Genomic DNA, 25,788 nt, shown 5'->3' with positions numbered 1-25,788 from the left:
TTAGAGTGAAAGCAAAACAGTCCTCAAACCCATCATTTTTCATGGTTCCAACTTCCATTCTTGTGTGAGTCAGCTATATGACTCATATGACCAAATCTTATTAGCTTTATGGATAATACATTAGTTTATAGTTCTATGACGAATTTATCAAAATAAAACCAAAATTAAGTAAAAAAAGAAAATGACAATTTTTATTAATCACAACCTAAGAAAATTAAATCGTAGAAGAAATACACCAAAATTGTGTTAGATATTGAGACAAAGAGATCAGTAGATTTGTTTGTAACCTAGAACAGTCCGACCACCACCGCCAATAGCTTCATTTCGTGCCTCCTCCGCCGCCATTAATTTTAGAAGCGACAGCCATGGATACTTTCTCCAGATCCAGATCGTCGATGGTGGTGTAGCTCTAATGCGTCAACTTCATCATCCTTTTGATCTTCTTATCTCCTAGACGCATGCTTCCAGCTTCCTCTTATTGGAAGAAGCCGATCAGCCACGTTTCTGCTCTTAAACGCGGTGAAGAGAGATCCATTCTCCGTGAAAGCAATATTGAGTTAGCCTTCCAGCGATAGTTCCGTGGCGCCTAGTTCCTTGTATTTGCTTGCATCAGAAAAGTTTAGGTTCAGACCTTTAACATTAAAAAGTATTCAATCGAAAAGGGTTTTAGGCTTACATCAACATTCACTCGTCGTAGTCTGTGGACCTTCCTCTGTCCCGGTGATCCAACACCACGGTAGAGGACCTCTACCAGCAGAAACTGAGGAGGATACGGTGATATGGAAGAGGCATGAATTTGCCAGCAGTTAAAATAGGTTCGAGAGTTTTTTGTTTTGGAAAAAAAGATCCTGAGGAAAATCGTAGCGGCTCTCTGGCTTCTGAAAGCAGAAAGTGAAATGGAAGATTGGAAGGTGATTCTAATGTAAATTTGTTCTTCTGAGTTCGTGAGGTATTCGATTCACTTTTATATATAAGTTCTAAACCGTTCATCTTCGGCATGAATGTCGCCAATCGAATTAAATACGTATGTTTAAGATTAATACATCTTTCATTTATAGATCATAATTCATACGTTTTTTATTTACTCTTAAGTTAGGACTAATAGTAAAAAGGAAAAGAAATTCGAGGCGTTAAGTTATAGAGAGAAAAATATTTACAGGCCATATGAGGAAGCCCACAAAGATTAGAGAGATTAACATATAGACATACTTTAGTCTTAGACCCTTACACTTTGACATATTTCTTGTTGGTAGTGTATTTTAAACTTGCTTTTTGATTTTGTTTAGACAAAATTGCCCTTGATTGGAAAGAGAAAGATAAAACCAAAAAGAGACCAGTTTCATTTCTTTTAAAACACGTTCTAGGTTATTTATTAATAAATGTCTCCTCTCTGTTTTCTCCCCTTCGGTTACATTCCTTTCTTGTTAAACTCACCTTTAAACACTTCATTTGGGATTCATGTGTCCAGAAAACAGAGGATGCTAACCACATCCGCACGGGTGACCCAACGTGTACCTCTCCAATATTTAGACAGGATGATCTTGAGTGTTTTGCCAACCAAACTCTTTATCAAATATTCGTGGATGTGTATGACAACTACCATAATACTCACGACATGCTCACCAACCCTTCTTCTCTCCACTAAGGTAACAAGCTAATAACATGTAACAACATAACATCCATACCACACCACACCACCTCTGACCCCAACTATCGTACTACAAGTGTGACCCCTGACCACGATGCCGCTACCTCTAACCAACAAACCCTAACACACCTCGCTAGTTCCACTCATCTAATGACCACATCATCGATGTTGCTGACCACATGTTTCCTATCCCTGACCACACGAATCAATGTTGACAGTACCGACGAGATTGAATCACTTCCTCTAAAATATGTATGCTGCAAAGAGCCGTTCAGATAGTTTGCAATCTGGCCGGAAAGCCTCGCCGGTAATTAGAAAAGCAGAAAGGTGGAGTGGATTTAGGGTTTACAATCGAAAGGGAGATAGAAAGATTGCATAAAGCTTAAACTTTTGATTCTTGAGCTGCGGCGGTGAGAAGGGAATTGACAAAATCTAGGGTTCCTAAGAGGATAGAGATAAAAGAGAGGATGTAATTGGGTTATAGTGAAGTAAAAATAAAAAGAAATCTAAATTAAAAAGGGTACCTAAGCTAGTTGTAGTTTTGGGGTAGTTTGGTCATTCTACCCTAGTAAAGTACTCTACATGAAGAGAATATGTCTAAGTGATAGGAAAGAAGGAAAAAGTATGTCTAAATGTAAAATTTTCTAAAGATTATCATAGCATTCCAAATTTTTTTGACACATTATTAATCTGTTATCGATTGATGAGGGCATGACGTGGCATCGGACAACCTTATGATTGGTGGAATTAAACGGATGATGTGGACACTCTCTCTGCTCTAGTTATTCTCCTTTTAGTATTGTAAGATGAGAAAGATTATATAGACGATTCGACAACCGACAATACTACCTGCTTTATAAGGATCTACTCTTAACTGCATCATCATCTTTCTTCCGTAAGATTTTATCTTATATATTAAAACAGAAGTCACAACCTTGATTCATGTGTGATTTTTTAAAAAATATACCTAATGGACCTATTCTTATAAAGTCATGTTACATTTAATCTCTAATCTTATCATTTAAATTTTGGGCCTACCAGAAATTTTTATTGGGCTATCAATAATTGGATTTAAACAATAGATGATCCATTGGATTTATAGATAGTATAAATTAAATAGATATAATTTAATGTTGTAATACTATATCTCCATATGTTAATAATTTAAATATTTGTCGATGTTAACTTTTAAAATTATAAAGATTTTTTTTTAAATAACAAAAATCATATTATGACTAATATTTACTACCTTAAACCAATGAAAACAAATTTTAAACTATATAGTTTATTTTAAAAATTAAACAAAAACTAAATTTTTAATTATTTACTCGATAATATAAATCTATGAAGCGAAAAGTTTAATTTTTAAAAAACTTTCTAAATTTGTGAAATGTTAAAATATTTTTGAATATGACAATAAAACAATACTAATCTTTATATATATAGTTACGATTTTAATAATAAAATAATAATCTAAAAATATATATATAGAAGAAGATACAAATACATGTAAAAGTTTAAACAATCTATTAAATGAAAAAAATATGCCGTAAACTTATTATGTTTTAAAAATTGATAGACACATATATATTATAGTATATACCAATTTAGAATTGAAAACAAAGTGTTTATATAAAAATAAATGAAAACAAAAACTCGCACGGTTGCGCGTATCGAGATCTAGTTAGTGTTAAATCAGTTGTTTTATCGGACAAAGTGTATTATAAAAAATGTGGTTAATAAATATGATTTGATTCTAAACCAATCAGTTTATCATGAAAGGTTTCGATAAAAAGATGTGGTCAACCAAAATTAATGTTGTAAACCAACCAGTAGGTCCCAAAGTATTTTATAGTAAATTGTGATTAACCAACATTAATGATTGTAAACAAGTAGGTAAACAAAATTATAAATCATAAACCAATTGGTTAATCTGTAAATAGTTTATGTATACAATTATATTTATAGTGATAGCTCTGGAAAAAATAATTCTTTTTTAAACTGTTATTATTTGTGTTGCGAAATGGAAACATGAAATTTTTTTTTTTTAACGTCTGATTAATTATGTTATTACAACGCTGAGAAATATTATATAAACGATTCTACAGCTGATAATTCTACCACCAGATGACAATATACGTCTGACTGCGTCAATCCGAGCCATCCTATGAGATTCATATTCGATGATACGTCATGTACCATGCTAAAGACCTCTTGTAATCTTTTTTTTCCATAATATGCATAATTTGTGACTGCGTTACTCCGAGCCGTCCTATGAGATTCATATTCAATGATACGCCATGTACTATGTTAAAGACCTCTTGTAATTTTTTTTTTCATAATATGCATAATTTGCGTTTTTTTAGGTTGGAACCCTAGACCTCCGGATGTAGAAGCATTAATGAACTCTTAGTCAAACCACTGGACTAAGGAGACTTCCACAAACGTGAAAATTCTAAAAAAAAAAATATGAAATTATGTCAACAAGTCAACACATTTTAAAAAGGAAAGTGTCAAATAAAAGAAACTCTAAAGATGTCTAATATAATAGTAACCAACATAATTAATCCTAAACCAATCTGTTAATCTGAAAATAGGTTCGGTTCAATTAAAAAATTATATGGATACGTTCCGAAAAATTATTATTTGTTTTTGAAAATAATAATAATAATTTTGTTCTGAGAAATGGAAAAATAAACAAAAGAGGAAATTAAGGCAGCAAGTCAATGAGTTAAAAAAAGGTAAATTGTCAAGAAAAGTAAAACTTAAATTTGCTGATACATTACTAACATGACGTCTATATAAATAATAATAATTATTATAATAATCATCGTCTGACTTCACCTCATATAATTTCTTCTTGCTAACGAAATTTAAGAGAGAAAGCAGATATCTCATACACCAAATCCAGAGAAAGCTTCTCACTAATAAGGAAGAAGAGATGAATTTGATCGAAAAAGTATTAAAAAAAGATGATTTCTATTACAAAAAAAAAAAAAAAAACGGGTCTGTGGACAGCTCTTATGTCTTATGTAATGAACCATTTGAAACAATGGAGCATCTGTTCTTTGAACGTGTATACGCTGCTCAGATTTGGAAGAAGCTGATGGAAGGAGTGTTGCAAAATGAGTACACTAACCAATAGAGGAGATACATGAGAATAATGAGAGCTCCGCAGACAAGTAAAATGAAGTCTTTCATCATCAAGTACATCTTTCAGCTCGCAGTTCATACAGTATGGAGAGAGAGAAATAGGAAAAGACATGGAGAAGGGTCTTCCTCTGCTGATCTATTGGCAAAACTGATTGATAAAAGGCATGAGAAATAAACTCACACTCATTCAGAGAAGAGGAGATAAAGACTTTAAAGGTGGAATGACCTATTGGTTTGGTACAAGAGTTTAGGAAAGCTATATCTTTTAGTTTTGCTTTTGAGTTGGAGTTTGTTAATTTGAGATGAGATAGGAGGAGAGTTATTTTCTACAAAGTAACACTTGATGTAACAAGGTTTTTTGTTTTGAATTAAATTTAACATTCAATTCAAAAAAAAAAAGTGTTAAAAATGTGGTCAACCAACATTAATAGTTGTAAGAAAGTAGGTAACCAAAATTATGTAATCATAAATCAATATGTAATTTCCGTTAAATTTTATCTATTAAAATAGAAGTCATGGCTTTTTCTCATGTGTAATTTTTTTTTTAGATAATTTATTTAAAAAATTAATAAATATTTGTTTTCTTACTTAATCATATCCAAAAAATAAATTGATTGATCATGTAAATTATACGCAAATGTATCATAATCCCATTGTATCATATCCATAATCGTGATGTTCGAAGTTATGAACAATTGTTGTACACTTAAATATTCTGTTTTTACATATGATAAATTAACGTTCTCTACATTTACTTTCAAAATGGATTTCATAGGATAGATATGAAAAACATTTAGCAAATAATATAAGTATCTTGGTATATAATAAGAAGTGATGTTGTAATGATATTCAGTTTAATTATTGATTCTGTTTATATTTTAGTTTTAGTAGCATATAATTTTGTTAATAAATTTACTAAATAGATAAACTGAATATCAACTGCAGTTTCTGTTTCCTCACTTACATTATCCCAACTTCGAATCCAAAGTGTAACCAGTGTGTTGAGAAAACACAACTCTTAATGAAAGACACAACTCTTAATGAAAGTTCATGCCTCTTTGTGTAATAACTAATTTATGTAAATATAGCTAACTTACGTAAATATAAATATAAATATGACGAGATTTTATTATATTTCAACACTCATTCTTAATCATATCTGAACTACACTCCAAGCTTGTCTCAGAACTCTTTATCTTTACGGCTTCCTCGATTCTTTGAGGTTCTTGACTTATTGTTTGACAAACTTCATGTGCTTGATTATCTTGAAACTCGGTTTCATTTGATGGAAAAAGAACCATCTTTACTTCTTTCTTTTCCCAATCCCATCTCTTTTCTTCATGTGCAAGTAATGCATTAACCTCCGATTTAATCCATCTAAATAAAAAAATCTTGTGCTTCATATTGATATTCAACATCCTTCTTCCTTGAGGATCATCTATGAAACATCGATTGGCTTTAAACAACACTCCATACCCATTTGATACCATTTGCGAAACACTTAACATATTCATTGCTAAGTTTGGCACTAAAAACACCTCTTTGATGATCTTCTCTCCTTGGCTTGTCATCACTTGGATAATCTCTTTCCCTGTCGTGATTACTCGTTGACCATTCCCCACTTTGATTGGTATTTTTATACTCTTATCAAGAGTGATGAAGTATGATACTTCCTTGGTCATGTGGTTAGTACATCCACTGTCAACTAACCATGCTTCATCATCAACTGTTGATGATGTTTCTTCTTCAACTACACTAAACAACATGTGACCTTCATCTTTTGAGTCATCTTTTGTTTCTTCAATACTCAGATCCGCACTCTCGGTCTTTCTAAGTTTGCAGTTTTTTGCTAGATGTCCCTGTTTGTTACACACGAAACACTTTCTCTCATTATTTACAATCTTTTGTGAAGAGGCTCCTTGGCTCTTCATTTTCTTCAACCAACATTCACTTTTATTGTGATTCCTTTGTTTGCAAACACCATACCATTTATCGATCTGCATGTGATGTTTATCTTCACTTTTTTTTTCCTTTTGAAACAAACTTTTCTCCGTAGAATGTTCCTTCCGTTGATCGTTCTTCTCACAATTCTACACGCTTCTCGTTTGCTTTCAATGTACCGATTAACTTTGTAACTGATTGTAATTGATAGTACAGTTATATCTTTAGTTTGTTCGAGTACAAACATAATACTATCAAACCTCTCTGGAAGTGAAATAATAATCTTTTGCACTATCTGATAATCTCACTACAAGAAATATCGGTATTGGTAGCACACCGAAAACGCTACCAAAAGGTTTTCGTAGCGTTTTTACAAACGCTAGGTCTGCCGCAGCTACGGTAGACCCCCCTCTATTATAGCGTTTTTGCATGAGCTATAATATATATAGATATTGTAGCATTTAAACTCTGCTATATTAAATTTGTTCTATAGCATCTTGTTTTTGCTATTATTAAGTTTTATATGGCGTTAACTAAGTAACATAACATATTTTATAATAACACATTTTTAGTGCCATTGAATTATATATATATATATATATATATATATATATATATTATCCAGAATTTACATTTTATTTCTTTTAAAAAAACTTCAATTATAAATTAATTTATAACTAAATCGGTTTAATTGACCAAAAAAAAAAAAATTTTGGTACTTTTATAAATTGAATTTTGGTTTACATGGTTTACCATTACAAATTGGTATACACTTACAAAATGGTTTACAATTACAAATTGGTTTACTAATTAACCGTAACTAAACCTAATTTACTTCTTCAGTCGCCGCCGCACTCACCACACCGCGACATTGCTCTCGCATCTCCACCGCACGACCACCACCGGCTTGTACCACCACGCTTGACCGGAGACGCTGGCTATGTCACACCACTGCTTCTCCTTCCCTGCTCCTTAATAAATCTGTAAACAAAGCAAAATCAATCATAAATTTATAAGAAGATGACGAGAAGAAGAGAGCAGATAAGAGGAAGGTGAAGTGAGTTGACCTGTGTTGGTGGTGAGGAGGTGAAGCCGACGCAGATCTTGACCAGAGACGAGTCTGCCGCTTCTCCACCGTTGCTTTAGCGCCTCCTGTGAAAAACCATAATTGAAATGATAATCTTGACCAGAAACATGAAAATAGCTAGAACTTAGGAACCTATTTCTTCTGGTTGTGAGATGTGTCGTGTGTGGGAGAGAGATTAGGAGAGTGAGACATTGAGGTTAGGAGAATAAGACAGAGAGCGGTTTGTGTTGTGAGATGATTAAGGAAAAAAAATGGAAGAGGGATTTGTCGATGGGATGGAGAGAAAGAGATCTGTGAAGATACGAACGAAAGAGAAAAAAAAATAAAAAGAAAAAAGTAAATAAAACAATCTCATCCATTAATTTAATTGCATCTTACGGTTCAGAGGGTGATCCGCGTGATGATAGTAGATTGGTCTATAACTTACTTTTTTATTTAATAGTTACTAAATAGATTTTTTCCTCTTGATTTTATCTTTTGTTGTTCCATTTTTCACTATTTTGGTGACTTTTGGTTTATAATTTTTGAAAATTGATGATAAAATATTAATATTTTAAAATTAATACTTTAAAGTTTAATTTTGAAAATCTGTTAATTAATATTATAATTGTTGACTATTAGTTGATATAGTTGTGCTTAAGTTTAAAATATATGGTTTGAAGTTTTTGAAATAGAATTGTGGTTAAGTTAAAATTTAGGATAAATATTTGAAAAAGAATTAAGAAATATATAATTTTTATAAAGTATAGGTTTTAGTCTAGTATTTATAAAGATTAGATCCATGACTTTGTATGTAGTATTCAAAATTTAATATGAGATATGTAATTTAGGGATTAGATCCATGACTTTGTTATTGATGTTTGGGATGTATGAAAGGTTTAGAGTTTAGATATATAAAATAAAAAGTTAAGATTTGAAATTTTAAAATAAACTTTTGTAAGTAATGGTTAGTATAAGATTAGGATCTTTGAAATTTAAGAATTAATATAGAAATATTAGATTAGATTAGTGACTTTGTATGTTGGATTTATGTTTGAGGTTTAGGGTATTAGATTTAGAGTATAGATTTAGATTTAGTGTTTGAGGTTTAGATTTTAAATTTGAGATTAGATTTTTAAAATGATCTAATTTGAGTTTAAGTTTAAGATTTATATTATAAGTTTGAAAATATTAGATGGAAGGTTTAAGTTTTGGGTTTAGGGTATTAGATTTAGGGTGTAGATTTAAGATTTAGTGTTTGAGGTTTATAATTTAAATTTGAGATTATATTTTTAAAATGATATTATGAAAATATTAAAATTTTAAAATTTTAAAATTTATGTTTAGGGGTTAGGGTTTAAACTCCAAATTAATCATATACCCAACAATAACTAAAAATCTTATAACTTATAATTATAATTTTTATCCTTTGATTTAATCAAACATATAAATTAAAATACAAAACTTTTTTTATCTAATTAAAATATAAATTAAAAAACACTCAGACTTTAATTTTACACTCAGACAAAATAATTACAAACTCTAATTATCATTATGAACCATATAAATTCTCTTGTTTTTTCACCATGTCAACAAGAAAATCAAACATGAACTTTTCTCTAATCTGTTAAAGCCTTTGAATCACAGCAAACCTCTCTGTCTTCTTACTGCACTTCATCATGAGAGACAGTGCTAGATAGGAAAAGGATCTCCAACATCATAAAGTGGACGAGCCAACCGCATCACACCCATTTAGTACCAAGATCATACAATAACTACCTTTACGTTGTAATCTGGTTGCAGGAACCATGACCAAAAATGTTTGGGGATAAAACCAATGACCTGACAGCTTATAAGTTGATGAGATAGCTCATAAGTTGGTCCATCTCTTGATCTCAATGTTGTCTATGAGCCTAACCGTTCCAAACCAGGCAGCAACAGCAACACAAACCGCTACTCCACTCTTTATCTCTACTACTCCTTCAAGAGTTTCTTGATCAACAATCAGCAGGTCTAGTTTCTACGGCAACAGCAGCTCCACTGCAAGCGCCAGCAAGAATACGAGGAGGAGCAGTAGGGGGACTCCGTAACGCTTGTTTTCTCTACTGCTGTGTTTAAAATGCGCTCGCCTTTTGCGCCATGGCGCGAGGCGAACTCAGGCGACGGCTCCATCGCCATGTACCTCCTAGGCGAGGGTGGGTTCCGTAAGGCGCGCGCCATGGAGGCGCCTAGGCCAGAAGGCGAGCATATCCAAGGCGAGCAAAAGGCGCGCCATGAAGACTATATGTAAACCGTATCTAAACCAGGTATGAAACGAAACCTTAATTAATAATTAAACCTTAGCCGTCTAAACCTTAAGCCTCGGGAAACTTAAACGTCATAATAATGAAAGCCCTAACTTTATAAAACACAAGTTAAGTAACTCAACATAAACATAGATCTCAAGGTTTTTTTGCTTAAGGTTAGAACTCTCTAGTCTCTACTCTTTTCAATCTTGTTTGTGCTTATTCTTCTTATAGATTCATGTGTTCCTTTGTCACAGATTAGAACGTACTGCGGTTGCTTTCGTCGGAGTTGACAACACACGGTTAGTCTTTTACTCTCTGCACTTTCTTTTTTTTTGTTCTCTTTTTTGTTTTCATTCTGTCTCATCTTTGGTCAGTGGTCACAGTATAGTTATGGATCATAACTTATGATCAGTCTGGTTTTTGTCTCAAGCTCTTTACGTGTAATTTACTTTGTTTTTTTTTTTCCTTTGATCACAGTTTTAATGTCTGAGGCTGGGGCTAGTGCTACACGTCGTGAAGTTGATCCAGAAAGAAAATATGGAATCATGTTGAATAACAATTCCAACTCTTGCATCTTATTTAAATTAAGTGTCTCCTACGTGAAGCAATCGTTGCATAAGTGTGTTTTACTTTTCTTCTCCAGTACACGACAAACCAAGACATAACAAATATGTTCTTCATGGCGAGCGCCTTTTTGCGCCATGGCGTAAGGCGCAAGGCTCGGACCGTCTCGCATGCGCCATTTTAAACACAGCTCTACTGATACTGGCAAACTTCAAAAACCAAAATAACAAGTTCTTTGTAACCTTAGCATCATTATGAACACATGACTGAAAGTAAAAACTTCACACAAGAGAATGGAAGTGAAGCATAAACCTGCCAACACTTTAACGAGCTCATCCTCTGTTTCTCTCAGATCCGCTTTGGATCATACCCTAATCTTGAAAGACACCTACAACATCAGAGTCAGAGACACTCATAAGAACACTAATAAACGCCATGATTATAGACTCTCATTCCGCAACATAAGATTTAGTTACAAAGAACATAGATTTACCCAAAGAGACAAAGGAAAAGAAGAAATAAAAACACAGAGACTTAACCCAGAATCGATTGTGAAGTGTTCCTATAATGATTGAAAACGCACAGAGACAACAAGAACCATGAATCGATTTTCGAAAGTTTTTAAAAGTCAAACCTTTTGCCGAAACACCATTGTTGCTCTTCTCCACTTTGATTCTGACGGTGTGAGGCATGATTCCGGTGACGACGAGAACGAAACAAGACGGAGATGTTATCGTGGTGTGGTTTGGTCATGGACTCAGGTGCCACCGTGTTCGATTGCGGGTGAGTGTAGACCACAGAGTGGTGGTCGGAGCTCGAGATCGAGCAAAGGGGATACGCATAGATGAGACTCGAGAAGGACAAAGACGACGACGAGAGATAAGATTTTTTATTTTATTTATTAATCGAAGAGATAATGAAAAGAGAATTGTTTTTTTTTTGTTCATAAGAAGTAAAGGAAAACCCCAAAAATTGGTTAAGTGTTGGCTCAAAAATAAATTTTCAGCTATAGTAGTGATTTTTACCTTCCCGCTTAATGAAATTTTATCTTAGCGCGAATTTAGTGCTACGAAAGATTTGTGATCTGATTTTGGGACTTTTGGTAGCAGTTGGAGAATTCGTGCTACTGCGAACTGCTACCAATACTCATATTTCTTGTAGTGTCTGATTTCTCTTTTCCATGAATTCGAAGTTGATTTCCCATATCAATTAATTTCGTACTGAAAGTATTGATGCTGTCACTTTCACTCATCTTCAAATTCTCATACTCTTTTCTAAGAGATTGAAGATTAATCATTTTCACTTGAGAACTCCTTTGAAACTCCATCTTTCACGCATTCCACGCATCCTTTGAACTTGTTGTGGGAGCAATCCTTGGAAAAATAACATCGGAAATTGCTATTTGAGTATTTGCATTGCCATCATATGTTTCATAACTTGATCATCTCTCTCTCTCTGGTAATGCTGGTGTGTTTTCAGAAGACGAACTCACTGTAACTCTATTTTTTATAATATCTCAAAGCTTTATCGTCTTTAGGATTGTCTTCATTTTGATCTTCCAGAAACTGTATGCTTTTCCATTGAAGATTGGAATTATTTGATGTGTTAAAAAAGTGCTTTCTCTCTTTGTCCTCTCAACCGTAAAGCTCTGATATCATGTTAGAAAAATATTTTTTCTTCTTAATCAAGGCACGACAAGGGTTTTACTTACAAAAGAGAAAGAATGACATGCTGTGTTTTTTGAAGGGAAAAACATAGTATTTACTGAAACTTATTTTTATTGAACATGAAAAACGAATTGTATTACACTTGATGATGTTTTTAGGAGACATACTCGATCTCTATTTATAGAAGGTGAACCACTGTGTTGAAAAAAACACAACTTTTAGTTGTAAAGACACAACTCTTAATGAAAGTTCGTGATTTTTTGTGTAATAACTAACTTATGTAAATATGACTAATTTATATAAATAAAAATATGGTGAGATTTGATTATATTTCAATAAACAGAGATAAAGAAATGTGAAACATTGATAGAAATTCTACATTCAGAATTCTTTCAGGAGAACAAAGAGAAGCTGAGATTAAACAAGACAGCTGAATGTATTTTCCAATTTCTGAAGATGCAAGTGGAGCTTGTAGATGTCAATAGTCTTCCGTGACTAACTAGGCGACGAAGTCACTGATGCTGGATGCATTAGTTGTTACTACATAAGGCATGCAGACTGGTGGGTTCCATGTGGATGCAAGATATGCTGAGATGGAGAAGGATAAACTGAGGGTTTATGTCTTGATGTAGTCGTTGAAGTAGTTGCTGAGGCAGTGTGTGTCAGAGAGTGAACCAGGAGGCATGCGGAGTGGTAGAGACCATGTGGACGCAAGATGCTGAGCTGGCGTGGGATAAACTTGAGGATCAAGTTTATACCGTGGAGAAAAGACAAGAGATAAACTTGGGCAGCAAGTTTATGCGTTGAGGAATAAGTGCATTTCAAGAAAATGAAAGTGTACTTATTGATATGGAAGTTGTCCATATCCATGTTCCTTGGAAGCTAGGATTTCAGTAACGTGGAGATCACTATAAAAGAGCTATGGAGTCGTGTGTATTCCATAGGACACTGGCTATTATTATAGAGGAAGGGTGAAAATCCCTTAGGGGTGTACTTGGGTCGTGCTGAAGCAGTTGCTGAAGTACTGACGATAGAAAAACAAGTTTGGGTAGATTAGGAATCTTTCAGTAGCAGCTGTTAGGGTGTTAACAGGCTGTGTAAAATTGATAAGCAAGTCTTGTAAAGGTGATTTCTAATAAAGTTGCTTGTATCTATTTTGTCTTTTGAATTATCTCTTCTGCATTGCTTAATTGTGGTGTCATCTTTGCACTAACAATTTCCGTAATAAAGTTCTCTAGCTGAACATTCTTAAACAAAACCAAAACGATCTTATGAAAAAGTAAGAGGAACACAACACACACCTTTAGTTTTGTGCATGGTTTAAGTATCAGCAATGTTTCTGTTGCTTTCTCAGGTCGCCCACATTCCCAAAAGAAGACTCCATTTAGAGAGGTTTAAAATGTTAAGTATTTAAAGAAAGGATTGTTGTAGAGTTTGATGTGGGCAGTATTCGTTAAACTTTCACCAAGGCAAGGACCATCTTAATCGCTTGCAACTCCCCATCTTGAAAAGAACCATCACCATAATAAGTAAACCAAATTCAACCCGAGCTGAGTTAACTTAGAACCGAAGCTTTTTCTACTCTTTGTTACGGACAAATCAGCTTCAACCGAGCTGAGTTGAACACATCTTTGTATTCCGGTTTCAATCCATTGTCAGATGTAAGAGAAACTTGGCGGAGTTAATAGAGGGACGACCTACACAGAAGAGTATAACCCCAGCGGGTTGGGATTGAATCGAGGGTTCACAGATCCGGAAGGAGAAGACGAAGATCAGTACCCGGAGGATGCTAGGTGCTTTGGGCTTCAAGCAACACAATCCGGAAGTAGAAGACGGATCGGTCGCTGGGGAAGCTATATAGCCGGCTGCGGAGGAGATATGCGAACCCTCGGAGTTCTGATTCCGACTCCAATCAGAATTTTACGTTTTCCAAACATCATTTTTCAGAAATCGAGATTTTGAGTTTTGGGTCCTTGCCCTCTTCCTCATTTTCCCGCCATATATTTCTGTTCTCAAAATATACCTTTAGCTTTTAAAATGTCATAAACAGAAATTTCGAACTATAATTAATATAATTGATATATATATATTAAACTATGATTAAAAAATAATATATGAATTCATACTCGAAAAATTAAACATGACCCCGATCTCTTTCTTGGTCTCTGTAAACCTCAAAAGAGTACATCTATGATATAATCCCATATATCTCCGGTTTAACTTTGGTATAGTGTTCTCATCAAGAGGTTTGGTTAGACGAAAACCAAAGCTTTTTCTGGCAAACCAGAATCTTCTCGCTTTCCACTGCATACTCAGTCTCCTCTCTCCGGCAACTCCACCTCATCCCTTTCCCCAACGTCGTGAGTGCGTCCATGAAATAACTCGATTCTCTCATTATTACATACCCACCCGGTCTCAAGATCCGGTCCATCTCCAGCAACACGTACTTCATCTCACACCTGTTTCACATTACCACCAGGTTTACAGACAAACACGTTAATACCACAAGAACCTCTACAAAAAAAAAAACAAATCTCAAAGTCAATTTTAACCGGTAAATTGAATATTTTCACGGTGTTTAATTTCGGATAAACCAAACCATTTTGATCCGAGCAAACCATTAAATCGATCTGAAAACCGAAACTATTCTTAAAGTTAAATTCGTTGAATTGGTATTTTTATTTGACATACCCGAAAAAACCTAAACTGAATTTGCCAAACCAAAAAAAAAAACAGAAAACCGAAATTGGATTGGAAAACAAAACTACTGTATCCAATTGAGAAATGAAACCAAAACCATACCAAACCTAAACCGTAACGAACCGAAATCGAAACCGTACCTCTGGCTCTCAAGGGTAAAAAGGCTGTCGAGGTGAAGAAGATCATATGTTCTTGGATACGTCGAGAAAGCTTCGCACCTGCAATATCACTTGCACGTTAATATCACTCAAATACACATAATCAAAACCGACTTTTTACGTGAATAAAGATTCTCCATACCAGTCATGGTACGTCCCAATGAGACCACGATCAAACACAACAGGAAGCGTATTCGCGCTGTAAGACGAGACAACGTTCATGACCCAAACAGGATCCTGAACAAGAGCAGCAGCGAAACCTCCATAAACGGTGTTCATATCCAGAACATTCCTAATCTTGTCCGTCCCAAGAGCTGGCAACACTTTCTTGTAATGCTTCACTCTGTTCTTCCACTTACCATCGTCGTGTTTCAACCCACTGGCGCTCCCTCCGTGAACGTCAGAGATTCTCTCCGGAGCCACGTTCAACCTCTCTGGCCACTTCGGGATCGACCCTAGACCCGACTTCTTGACTTTAAGTGTGGGTGCAAGCACGCAGGGACGGAGGGGAGTGTACCAAGCGGAGTCTGGCTCTATGCTGTCGTCGCATTTGGGAGGGTAAGCTTCCATGTTCTTTGCGATCTTGTCGTAGCAAGATTTGTCTGAGAGTTTCTGCCACACTGCTATGTCGTCTTTTTGTGCGTACTTTTTGAAACACATTGAGGTTAGAAGTGACTGAAGCTTGTCGTAGTCTGATTTCTGATCTTCCATTGTTGTGTTCCACCCACGCCACCTTCTCTTGTAGTTCACTGGCGGACCTGAAAGTACCCAGAAACCCCCAGGTCGGACTATACGGTGAACCTCAAGCAAATAGATTCCACCTGCAACATCATACAATCATTCTTCTTAGTGCCAAAATGTTTGAAATTGAATGAAATAATAAACCGAATTACAAGAAATCAGAATCAGTTGATAAGAGTGCTCAACCCGGATTAACCGAACCGATCCAAACCAAACAGAAATAACTGATCTGAGAAGAACCATATGTTACTACCGTTTAAATGGATTCATTTTTTATATCCGAAAAAACCGAAAGCAAAGCAGGAAAACCGATTCAAAACCAAAATTTCTTCGAGAATTAAGGGGGGGGTGTATTCAACTAAGAGTTTCAGAAGATTTGTATTAAAATGACAAATCCAGTGTTATTCAAATGAGGATCTTAAAAAATACTTTCAAATCTAGTGTTATTGAACTTATCATTTTAACGCACTCTGAAATCCACTGTTATTGAACAAAATTTAAGTTGGAGATTTTAGAATGCTTTAAATGTTTTTAGGGTGTTTGAGAGGGATTCATAAAAATAAAAATCCAAATCCCATGGTTTTAGATGAGATCCTATAGTTATTTAACAAAAATCACACTAAATTCTAATGTTTTCTTAAAATTATCTAAAAACTCACTAAAATCAAATCACTTCAAATTTCATATTCAATACACCCCCCTAAGAGTATGTTTTACTAAACTTGTACCAAAATCTAAACATGTCAATTAGGGTCAAAGCCCGCCGCCCGAACCCGCCCAGCCCTAAAAATTACTAGGTTTGGGCTTAGTTTTGTAAGCCTAAAAAATGGGCCTTCGGGCTAAGCCCATTTGAGCTTTGGGTATTTCAGGCCTAAGTCCGTTTGGGCCAGGGCCGGCCCGAAAACCCAAAATTTTATACTTTGGCTTAAATATTATCGTTTTTGCAATCAAAACTATTGATATATTATTTTAATATTTTTTTATCCAAACGTTAATAAATTAAATATAAAAGTTGTTAATGCATTTTATTGCTTAATCATTACAAGTGTCATATTTTAAATTTTGCAAATGTACCTTCTTCTTTTTCTTTTATGTACAACACATTTTTTTCAAATACAAAGTATGAAACGTTTGACCATGTTTATCATAAATTTTGATCTCTTATTATATTTGAATATTTAAATCTTATTAAATTTGGTTTATTTATAATATGTTTTTAAAACATACGAACAAATAAAACATTTTTGATAAAGAAAAAAAGTTTAAACTCACTTTATATTATAAAACAAAAAAATGAAACCGAAAAAACATCTTGGTAGTTTTCTGTTATTTACTTGATTCATTTTGTTTTATATAAAATTTGATTCTCTAATAAAATATGAACAAAAAAATGAAACCGAAAAAACAACTAGAATTGACACCCCTATCCAAATCTAACCATCCAGAATAGATTTGGTTTTATCTTGGATATGAATATTTTATAAACCGAAAAATCAGAAAAATTATCTTAAACCGAACCAAAATCCAGATTGAACACCCCACTTAGATATGGTTCAAGACTTGGTTCGGTAAATGCAATCACATTATAATGTAAACCATCAAGAAGATGCTTACCAAACTCAGTCCAGGGAATGAGACATCTAGAGCAATGAGCCATATCAAATGAATTTGAAGGGAAAGGGAGACGTTGGGTTGAGATGATCCCTAGAATAGCAGGGATCCCACGTTCAAGAGCGAACTGAACCTGAGCTTCATGGTTATCTCTAGGAGCAAGAGAGATCGTTAGTATCCCACGGTCCAAAAGATCACCTCCCCAGCTCGCTACCTACAAAACAAACCAACTTAAAAACTTTATAAACCGGAACCGGTTAGAGAAGTTGGCAAGAGAGAGAGAGAGTAAGAGACTAACCCCACAGCCAGTATCAATGGCGGTCCTGACTGTACCGTCTTTCATTTCGGGAATAAGATCTTGCATCTGATCAACGTAGTGACTAACACCACGAGGAAACATGGTACCACCACCAGGGAAATGGAACTTGTCACCTTCTTTCTTAAGCCAATGCTGGTTTGATTTTTGTTTGTTGATCCAATCATAAGGCACGTTCTTGTACCAACACTGGTCTCTGCTCTTAGGCCAGCTTATAGGTGGTTTGTAACCATCCGGCGGTGGGATCAAGCACTCGCTCTTTTCGTGAACCGGAGGACAGTGACGCTCCAAGAAACTTAGGCGATGGACACCGTACCTCTTCCATCTCTGAGAACAAGCAAACAACACACAACAATGGTTCAAGTTTATGCAACTAGAAGCAAAAGTAACAAAGTGAGAGTAAAACCTTTGGATCGGTGCAGGGGGTGTAATCTTGGAGCTCTGACCCGCATTCCGGGAAAGAAACGGATTTGATCTGAAGAGGTGAAACTGTTGGCTCCTTAGGGGAAGCTACAACCTTTGTAGTGGTACTTGTGACATCCTTGGCTTCGATCTTGTCTCTCTCAGAGCAAAACATCCCACCGAGATAGAATGAGAAACCGCATAATGCGATGAACAGGACTGTGAGTGACAAGATCCTAGAAGATCCCTTTTCGGGTTGCTTCCCGTTCTTCATAGTTCTACTTACAACAAAAGATGTAAACCAAGCCTCACCTGTAGATTCAGTGAAACCGAAGTTGTTATTGTCGTCACAGTTTCAGTATGAAAGATACAAACATGACTTTGACATGAACCTTTGATCAATAGTATGAACGAGATTTAGATTTAGAAAAAATGGGATTGGTGAGATCTGAAATAAACACTTTCCAACACAGTGAAACTTCTGTCGCATTTTTAACATTTTTTCTTAAAGACATGATTCAATGGGTCCCCAAAAAACTAAAGGCAACAACAACCCCTAAAGCATCCCACTTGGGTCAATAAAGTTGAAACTGGGAGACATCAGTCGCAACTACTCCTTTGTTTTCACGCTAAAAATAACTTCTACATCTCTGGATTCATCATTTACACAAAGATCGAAACTTTTGCAGCAAATTTTTCAATTTGGGGCAAAAGGGGTCTGATTTGAGAACAAAGTTCATCGAAAGATGAGATCTTTTAAGGATTTAGTCGTGCCCATTAACCAATCAAAATAAAATATCAAGATCGATAAAGAAACGGATCTGACGCACACAAAAAAAACAGAGGAATATGAATAGAACTATGTATAACAATTAGTTGAATAAAGAACGAACGATGAATTCAAATTCACTTACTTTCTAGAGTGTTTTCTTCGAGAGGAGAATAAGAGTTGAAACTTCTGAGAAGAAAAAAATATCTGGAGAGAGAAGATTTTGAAGTAGAGATTGGGATAAGAAGAAGAAGAGAGGTGTCCTGAGATGAAGGGAAGATCTCTCTCTCTCTCTCTCTCTCTCTCTCTCTCTCTTCACAGATCTCTCTAAATCACTCTCAAGTCTGTATTTTTCAGACAAGAAGTGAGGCTAAACCGAAGGGTAGAGAAAGCTTTTTATAAATGTCTTCTTCCTCGTTGGTTCATTTCGCTTTACTCTCTCATTAGATTTTTCGGTGTTTTTTGCTATTTTTTATTTGGTATTTTTGTTTCTTTTCTTTTGCTGCAGAGGTAAAAGACATTTCCTTTTTTTTATAATCTAGACAAATTGTTCAATCTCTGTTTCCGCTTCTGCTTTCTTCTACTAAAATTGCAAAAAGAAAAAAAACTCCAAAAAAAAAAAAAAAAAAAACTTCAAATTTTCTCAAAAAAAAAGAAAGAAAAACTGAAAATATTGTAAACCGAAAATATATATGATGTATTTTATTTTTTTTTGGCTCAACATCAACTTTCATTATCCAAATTGTGAACACGGATTACAACCACACAAGTTTTCAACCCGATGTACAAACGACGCAATCTAGTATCGCCTAGAATCACTGAGTTGGATCCTAAACTACCTGATCAAATCATCGCTGTAACTTTCACCACAACGAACCGAATTCATCTCACAACTCGAGATAAACCGGCTCTTAAACCCTGAGATTAGACCACAAAGACGAACATAGTAATAGCACAAGAAACCCATGACGCTAACCGGCTATCCTTTAGAATCCAACTATTGAGCCCTAATGATTTGCATTCAGTCCGTGTCCCAATAGTGTCAACACCACAGGTGCATCCCGTTCGAACCTCATACCTTCCGGCTATCACTATCCTGCTTCTAAGCCTGAAACCGAACAAGGAAGTCCGGACTGAAAGCGGACCTTGGTGACTGCAACCGGAATGCGCCCTACCAAATCGTAGCTAGCAGAGGTGCAGAGTCAGACCACCGGCTCGACCTCGAGACCGTCGCCGGCGTTGGGAAGTCGATCTCCGCCGCACTACACCCGCAAGAGCTCTTCTCCGGTTGACTACTCCGTTGTCGAAGCACCTTGCAGCACGTCGTCTCTCCGAGAACCGAAGAGCCAAGCCTATGTTCACCACCCGTTGAGCCACTCCTCCACCGTCTCACCGCCATAGGGGAGAGTAGATCCGGTCTTGAGGAGTCGTCTGGTCGCGTCACGCGTCGTCGACGCGACGGTAGAACCGTAGATCTCGAAAAGGAGAAAACTGGATCTGACGGGACCGTCGGTCCTAAAAGCCGACTTCCACCTCTGACGTTCTTCCTTGGGCCTCGTCGTTTCTCCATAAGAAGCCGGGACCGTTTCCGTCGACTAAAAGTAGTCTCCGGAGGTCAACGACAACACAGAGATTCAAACATATCGGCTTAGATTGAACAGAGAGAGGAAGCAAAGAGAAAACGAGATTAAGAGAGGAAGAGGTATGCCTCCGACGCCAACGACGGGTCGACGTCGGAGCTAAGGTTTATGCTGTCGGCGTCCGCAAGATTCGCGAGAGAGAGAGTAAAGTCTTTTTTTTTTTTTCCAATAACATATGATGTATTTAGAAGTTTAAAAAGTACACTGCAATATTTCATATCTTTATAATAATGGATTTGTGGACTACAAAGACGTTTACAAGAAGGTGAATAATCAAGTTCGCAAAAAAAAAAGGTGAATAATCAGACTCTACTGAAAAAAAAAATTGTAAACAACTGTATTAAAATTTTAGTCATCTTTAAAATCCATTACCAAAATTCAAACAGAAGAACAAGTTTGAGATACTAAATGTGAAAGCTTGAACTTGAGATACTACAATCCAAAACAAATCAACAAGTTTAAGCAGACGGAAACATACACGTTTCCATACCTTTGGGAGGGTATCTGTCAATTTTGAAAGCTTCTAGTCATAAATGAGTAATGTATCTATGAACTTGGAGCTGATACAGTGCAGCTACGTTCAACCGCCAAATCTTTCAATACTAAACTGACGTGGGACAATATTGATAAACAACTCCCTCTCTTTGAATCTTGTTGTAGCAATTGGCCACTGTAAAATATTAACGATTTGGAACTTTAGAACTTCTGTATATAGCCAGATAATTAATGGCATATGGGTGATAAAACAAAAAATAGTAGTTTTAAATTATTTCTTTTTTTTTGTTTTGATGACCGTGGGGTTCCCAGTCGGTAAGCCCAGACTAATCCCCACGAGGCCTTCCATCCGGGCACGCACGGTTATAGGCGGGAAGGTGGCCAAGGCGACTCGAACCCAGGACGGGCACTCCAGCCGGAGTTCCAATACCACTAGGCCAAGAGCTCTTGGTTTATTTCTTTTGAGATATTTAAACTACAATTAACAATAATAAAGGATTTTAATTATTTTAAATGTTGAAATTTAATTAAATAATTAAAATATTATTATTTTTATTTAATAAACTTGTTTGATATACTCCAGTGATGAAGAATATTGAAGATGTTCTAAACTGAGAATAAGTAGTTATCAAAATTCTAGCGTCGTTAAATAGCAAAGACGATATCGTATTTATGTGTTACCCAGCATTAATTATCTTTCCATAGAACGCGTTTAAAAGTTATCTTTCTATAGTGTTTAATAAACTAGGGATATACATTATTTGTGATCTAAGTTATTACTTTTTGTATGATCTCGTGGTTTGTGTTTTAGATTTGCATTTGCAAGAAATGGTTATGAAAATGATTTTTGTCTTTTTAAAAAATTAGGTGAAAAAGGATTATAAGTGATAAGATATATTTTGCTTGTTTGCAATAGTTGTTTTTGTTGTCCAAAAAATAATAATTTTTTATATTAAAGAAATATGGCATTGATATGCTCTAAGAGCTTCAAATGGTGTTCATGTTGTTGTTTTTTACAAAAAATTGATCTCAAACTTGATGTGTTATTTGTGGTTTGTAATATTTTGGATTCAGAAGCATTGGGTTGTGGGTAATTTTTGTGTATATTATAAGAGTAATTATTTTTATGTTGAAATCATAGTCTTTCGACATTCTATTGGAATAGAAGTGATGATTATTTGAAGTTGCATTTCATTAAAAGTAGAATGTTATATATAATGCGAAGAAGGTAGTAAACCAAAGCTAATCAAAATAAGAAAACATTAAAACTGGAAAGTGTGAATTGAGTAGTTGTCGATGAGTGTAGACACTCGTTAGTCACCGTAAAACCAACTCCAATAAGTTCTCTATTTGTTTATAGTAATAACAATCACTGCATCGATTTTCTAGATTATAGATTAAAATTTTTTTGTGGCATTATAAAGATCATATTAGTTCCATAAAACTTCTTTTTCAATATAGAGATGTCGCATTTGGTATTAAGATATACTATTTTATTAATTTAAGTTGTTGGTTAGGTTGTTTTTAAGTAATTTTTTGTATTGAACTTTTTCTTATATGGCATCACCATGATTGAGTTGTTATGTCATTTGCAGTTGAGTAATTTGTATCTAACAATTAATGTATATGACTCTTTTTGAAGTTCTCGCCAGCCGTAAGACTCGAATAATTTTCCAAAAAAAAATCTCAACTTTGGCGAGAAATTGGCAATCCAAACATTAGCCATCAAATTGGAAATGTTATTCCTGGGATTCGTCGGTCTCATTTCTTAAGTTTATTGTTGGGTGATACTCGGTTATGGTAAAATAAGCTCTATTGTTTGTTAGGAACAAATATGAGCATATATGGACCATTTTTTGCTTGGTCTTACTCTTAAGCATAAGATTTCAGATTATGTGGGAACAGATTCAAAATGGTTTCTATGTTCCATTCGAGATCAGCTACCAAGATGTTTTTTCTGTCAAGATTTGGAGGATCGATTGGTATAAATTAGTTTCTTTGAAGAGATCCGAAGTTGCATTCGAACTAAGTTAAATATTTTTTGTTCTATAAATTTTCCTCAAACAACTAACACACTTTTAAAAAAACCCTGAAATACATACTATTTGGATTTCCATTATCGAAGTACTAAAACTTTTACATGGTTTGCAGATATTTTAATCCTATTTATAGCATAAACTATGTATTTCTTATGCACATTTATGTATATTTTTATTAGTCAAAGATTGTTGTAAAGAAATTTTCATTTTTAATAATTTTAGTTTTTTAAATTTTATTTATATAGGCTAGGAAAATATTTACAACCAAATAAATGGGAATAAAATCACTTATAAGATTGCAACAAAACATAGAATCCTACGTTTTGACATATCAACACTTACCATCAATTAGCATCGTTAGTTTTCTGTTATTTACTTGATTCATTTTGTTTTATATAAAATTTGATTCTCTAATAAAATATGAGCAGGTATGGGTTATCAGCGGTAGGATGCATTTATGAGAAAAATAAAAGTTGCTTAGAACATCTTCTAAGCCCCATGCTATATGATGACGTGGCGCAAGGAAAAGAGAGACAACTCAACTTTATTATAATAAATATACACACGATAGTACAATTATTTTTCTAGTTATCTATCTATTTTCTGTAAGTTGGTTACTTGGCTTAGTAAATAACCAAATACTACATTTTCCATGTTTCACAAGTCATTTTTTGTTTTAGATTAATTTTATAAAAAAAATTTAGACAGTCATTATTTTATAAATTTCTAATTAATGATTGACCAAAAAATTATAAAGAAACTTCTAAAATATTCCTTATAAATCGGTTTTTACAAAATATTTAATGGATCGGTTTTTACAAAAGATTAATTTCGTGTAAATTTTCGTTTATGTTAAGTTAGGTATGAATATGATTATATTTTCTACACCAAATTTCAATTATTTAACTAATAATGTTCGAATTCTTAGTATTTTTGTCATTTTAATCCTGAATTGTAAGTTCTTATAGTGTTTTAGGTTTTATATATCAGATTCGATCAGAAGAGAATGAGATATAGTTTTCTATTACCATTGTATCCGAGTTTTTTTTGTGAGGATTTATAAAATAGTGGGGAATAAGGTTTTTCTGATCTTATTTTCTTATTTGTTTTTTCTTTAACCTGGAACGTATGAGATATAACTGATGTGGGAAACTATTTTCCTAGGTTTCTTTATCGATCTTTGATTTTGTGATATTGGAGAAGCATCTGCAGGTGGGTTTTTTTTTTGATGAAATTTCATATTTATTAATCTATCAAAAAGAATAATATTTACAATGTCATGACTATGACAATAAATCAAAGACCTATTAGTTACAATGTGTGCTCAAACCACTTTCGAAGAAGACCTGCCAATTTGTGACCAGTCTTATACCTAAGTGAGGTTACTCTATTTCTCATAGTCTTTGCCATCTACTAAGCCTGCTGCTGTAGTAGTACCTGGAAATCAAAAGCATTTAGTGTGGCCGACAGATCAAGAGAGAAAGAGAGAAGAATATATAAACGTACCCTGAAGATTCATCAAAGACATAATCAGATTCCAGGGCTTCAGCTCTAGCTATGAGCAACCACAAGATCAGGCTATAGAGAATCAATGGGTTTGTTGAAGGGATCCACATGCTAAACTTGAGAAATAATGTGTTCAACGCTACTGTCAAGAAGATGATGCAAAGAGTGAGTACTTGAATAACATGCCAAGCGGCTTGCAGTGGATGCCACTCGTCTTTGTCCCAACGAACAGGTGTGAACTGCCACAGTGTCCTTTTCACCTATAAAGAAGTTAAAACTCTCATCAAACACACAACAGCTATGACCATGTGTATGCATCTTGAGCTTGAACAAAACCTTACTTGCCAATAAGGTTAGGCTGGCGGCTAATGACAGCCCACTCATATGTTGGACCATCAAAAATAGCGTATTGTACACATTCCAGCCCAAATCCCTACCAACATCAAAACAATATAAAACGTTACTCAGCTCTATGTAACAATTAGATCGAAGACATTTTTTCAGGTTTCTCTTTTCCTGCCTCAACATTGTGTGCAGTTGATGCTCCTATGACTGGAAGATAAAACCATCAAGGAAACAAAGGAAGATAATCATAAATTAATGAAATAAGTAACAATAGTTATAGCAATTCTCAAGCAAGATCGTGAACAGATATCTACATTTGTTTGTAATGATTAACCTTCTATTTGGTACAAACGGTTCCAAAAACATAAGCACATTCTCAGCTGTTAGTGCATTTTATGGAGGTGCGTTCTCACCTTACTGATCCGAAAAGTGTGAATAATATCAGAAACACATCCAACCTTAGTTTGAAATACAGACGTAAGTTGAAAGTAAATGCAATACCTAAAGATGATTTATAAGAGTATACAACTTGTTGGTTAATATATAAGTTCAGAAGATAATTTAGAAATAACAGGCAAGAAACCAAACCTCTTGTTCAGAACATTTAGCCTTAAGCAAAGCATTTTTGCAAGTAACCTCGTGGTGCAAAGCTTTCACCTGAAACATATCCATTCTTAAACAAAGAAGTGAAGAACTGACAAAACATATGAGCATAGAGCAGTAAGTTCTGGTTGCACCT

At 34.7% G+C, this 25,788-nt stretch overlaps 1 protein-coding gene and 2 long non-coding RNA genes across 5 annotated transcripts; all 3 read right to left on the bottom strand.

Annotated features, from left to right (window-relative positions):
* Positions 1 to 78: 78 nt before the first annotated feature.
* LOC125586952 lies at positions 79 to 2,608 on the bottom strand. Its single transcript, XR_007323493.1, has 2 exons — positions 677 to 2,608; positions 79 to 603 (listed from the first exon to the last, which is right to left on the bottom strand). It is a non-coding gene; the product is annotated as an uncharacterized LOC125586952 (long non-coding RNA).
* A 4,835-nt stretch (positions 2,609 to 7,443) lies between these two features.
* On the bottom strand, positions 7,444 to 8,996 carry LOC106417618. The gene is made up of 2 exons (XR_001283363.3): positions 7,810 to 8,996; positions 7,444 to 7,723 (listed from the first exon to the last, which is right to left on the bottom strand). It is a non-coding gene; the product is annotated as an uncharacterized LOC106417618 (long non-coding RNA).
* Positions 8,997 to 14,388: 5,392 nt separating this feature from the next.
* Positions 14,389 to 19,423, bottom strand: LOC106408379 (probable methyltransferase PMT20). 3 transcript variants are annotated; one of them, XM_048756854.1, is made up of 7 exons: positions 19,170 to 19,423; positions 18,260 to 18,567; positions 17,836 to 18,180; positions 17,541 to 17,751; positions 15,328 to 16,006; positions 15,168 to 15,245; positions 14,389 to 14,786 (listed from the first exon to the last, which is right to left on the bottom strand). In XM_048756854.1, the coding sequence occupies exons 2-7, from the start codon at positions 18,527 to 18,529 to the stop codon at positions 14,567 to 14,569; spliced, it is 1,803 nt and encodes a 600-aa protein (XP_048612811.1). In that variant the 5' UTR covers positions 18,530 to 18,567; positions 19,170 to 19,423; the 3' UTR covers positions 14,389 to 14,566. The 3 variants fall into 3 exon arrangements, with proteins under 3 accessions (XP_048612811.1, XP_048612812.1, XP_048612813.1); XM_048756855.1 differs by having other exon boundaries at positions 18,260 to 18,536; positions 19,170 to 19,397; XM_048756856.1 differs by lacking the exon at positions 19,170 to 19,423 and adding an exon at positions 18,631 to 18,639 and having other exon boundaries at positions 18,260 to 18,536.
* Between the last annotated feature and the right edge of the window lie 6,365 nt (positions 19,424 to 25,788).

The sequence above is a fragment of the Brassica napus genome, chromosome C5, assembly GCF_020379485.1.
Source record: "Brassica napus cultivar Da-Ae chromosome C5, Da-Ae, whole genome shotgun sequence".
Taxonomy (NCBI): Eukaryota; Viridiplantae; Streptophyta; class Magnoliopsida; order Brassicales; family Brassicaceae; genus Brassica; species Brassica napus.
Note: the sequence above shows the minus strand (reverse complement) of the source record. Positions and strands in the feature narration are given on the sequence as shown.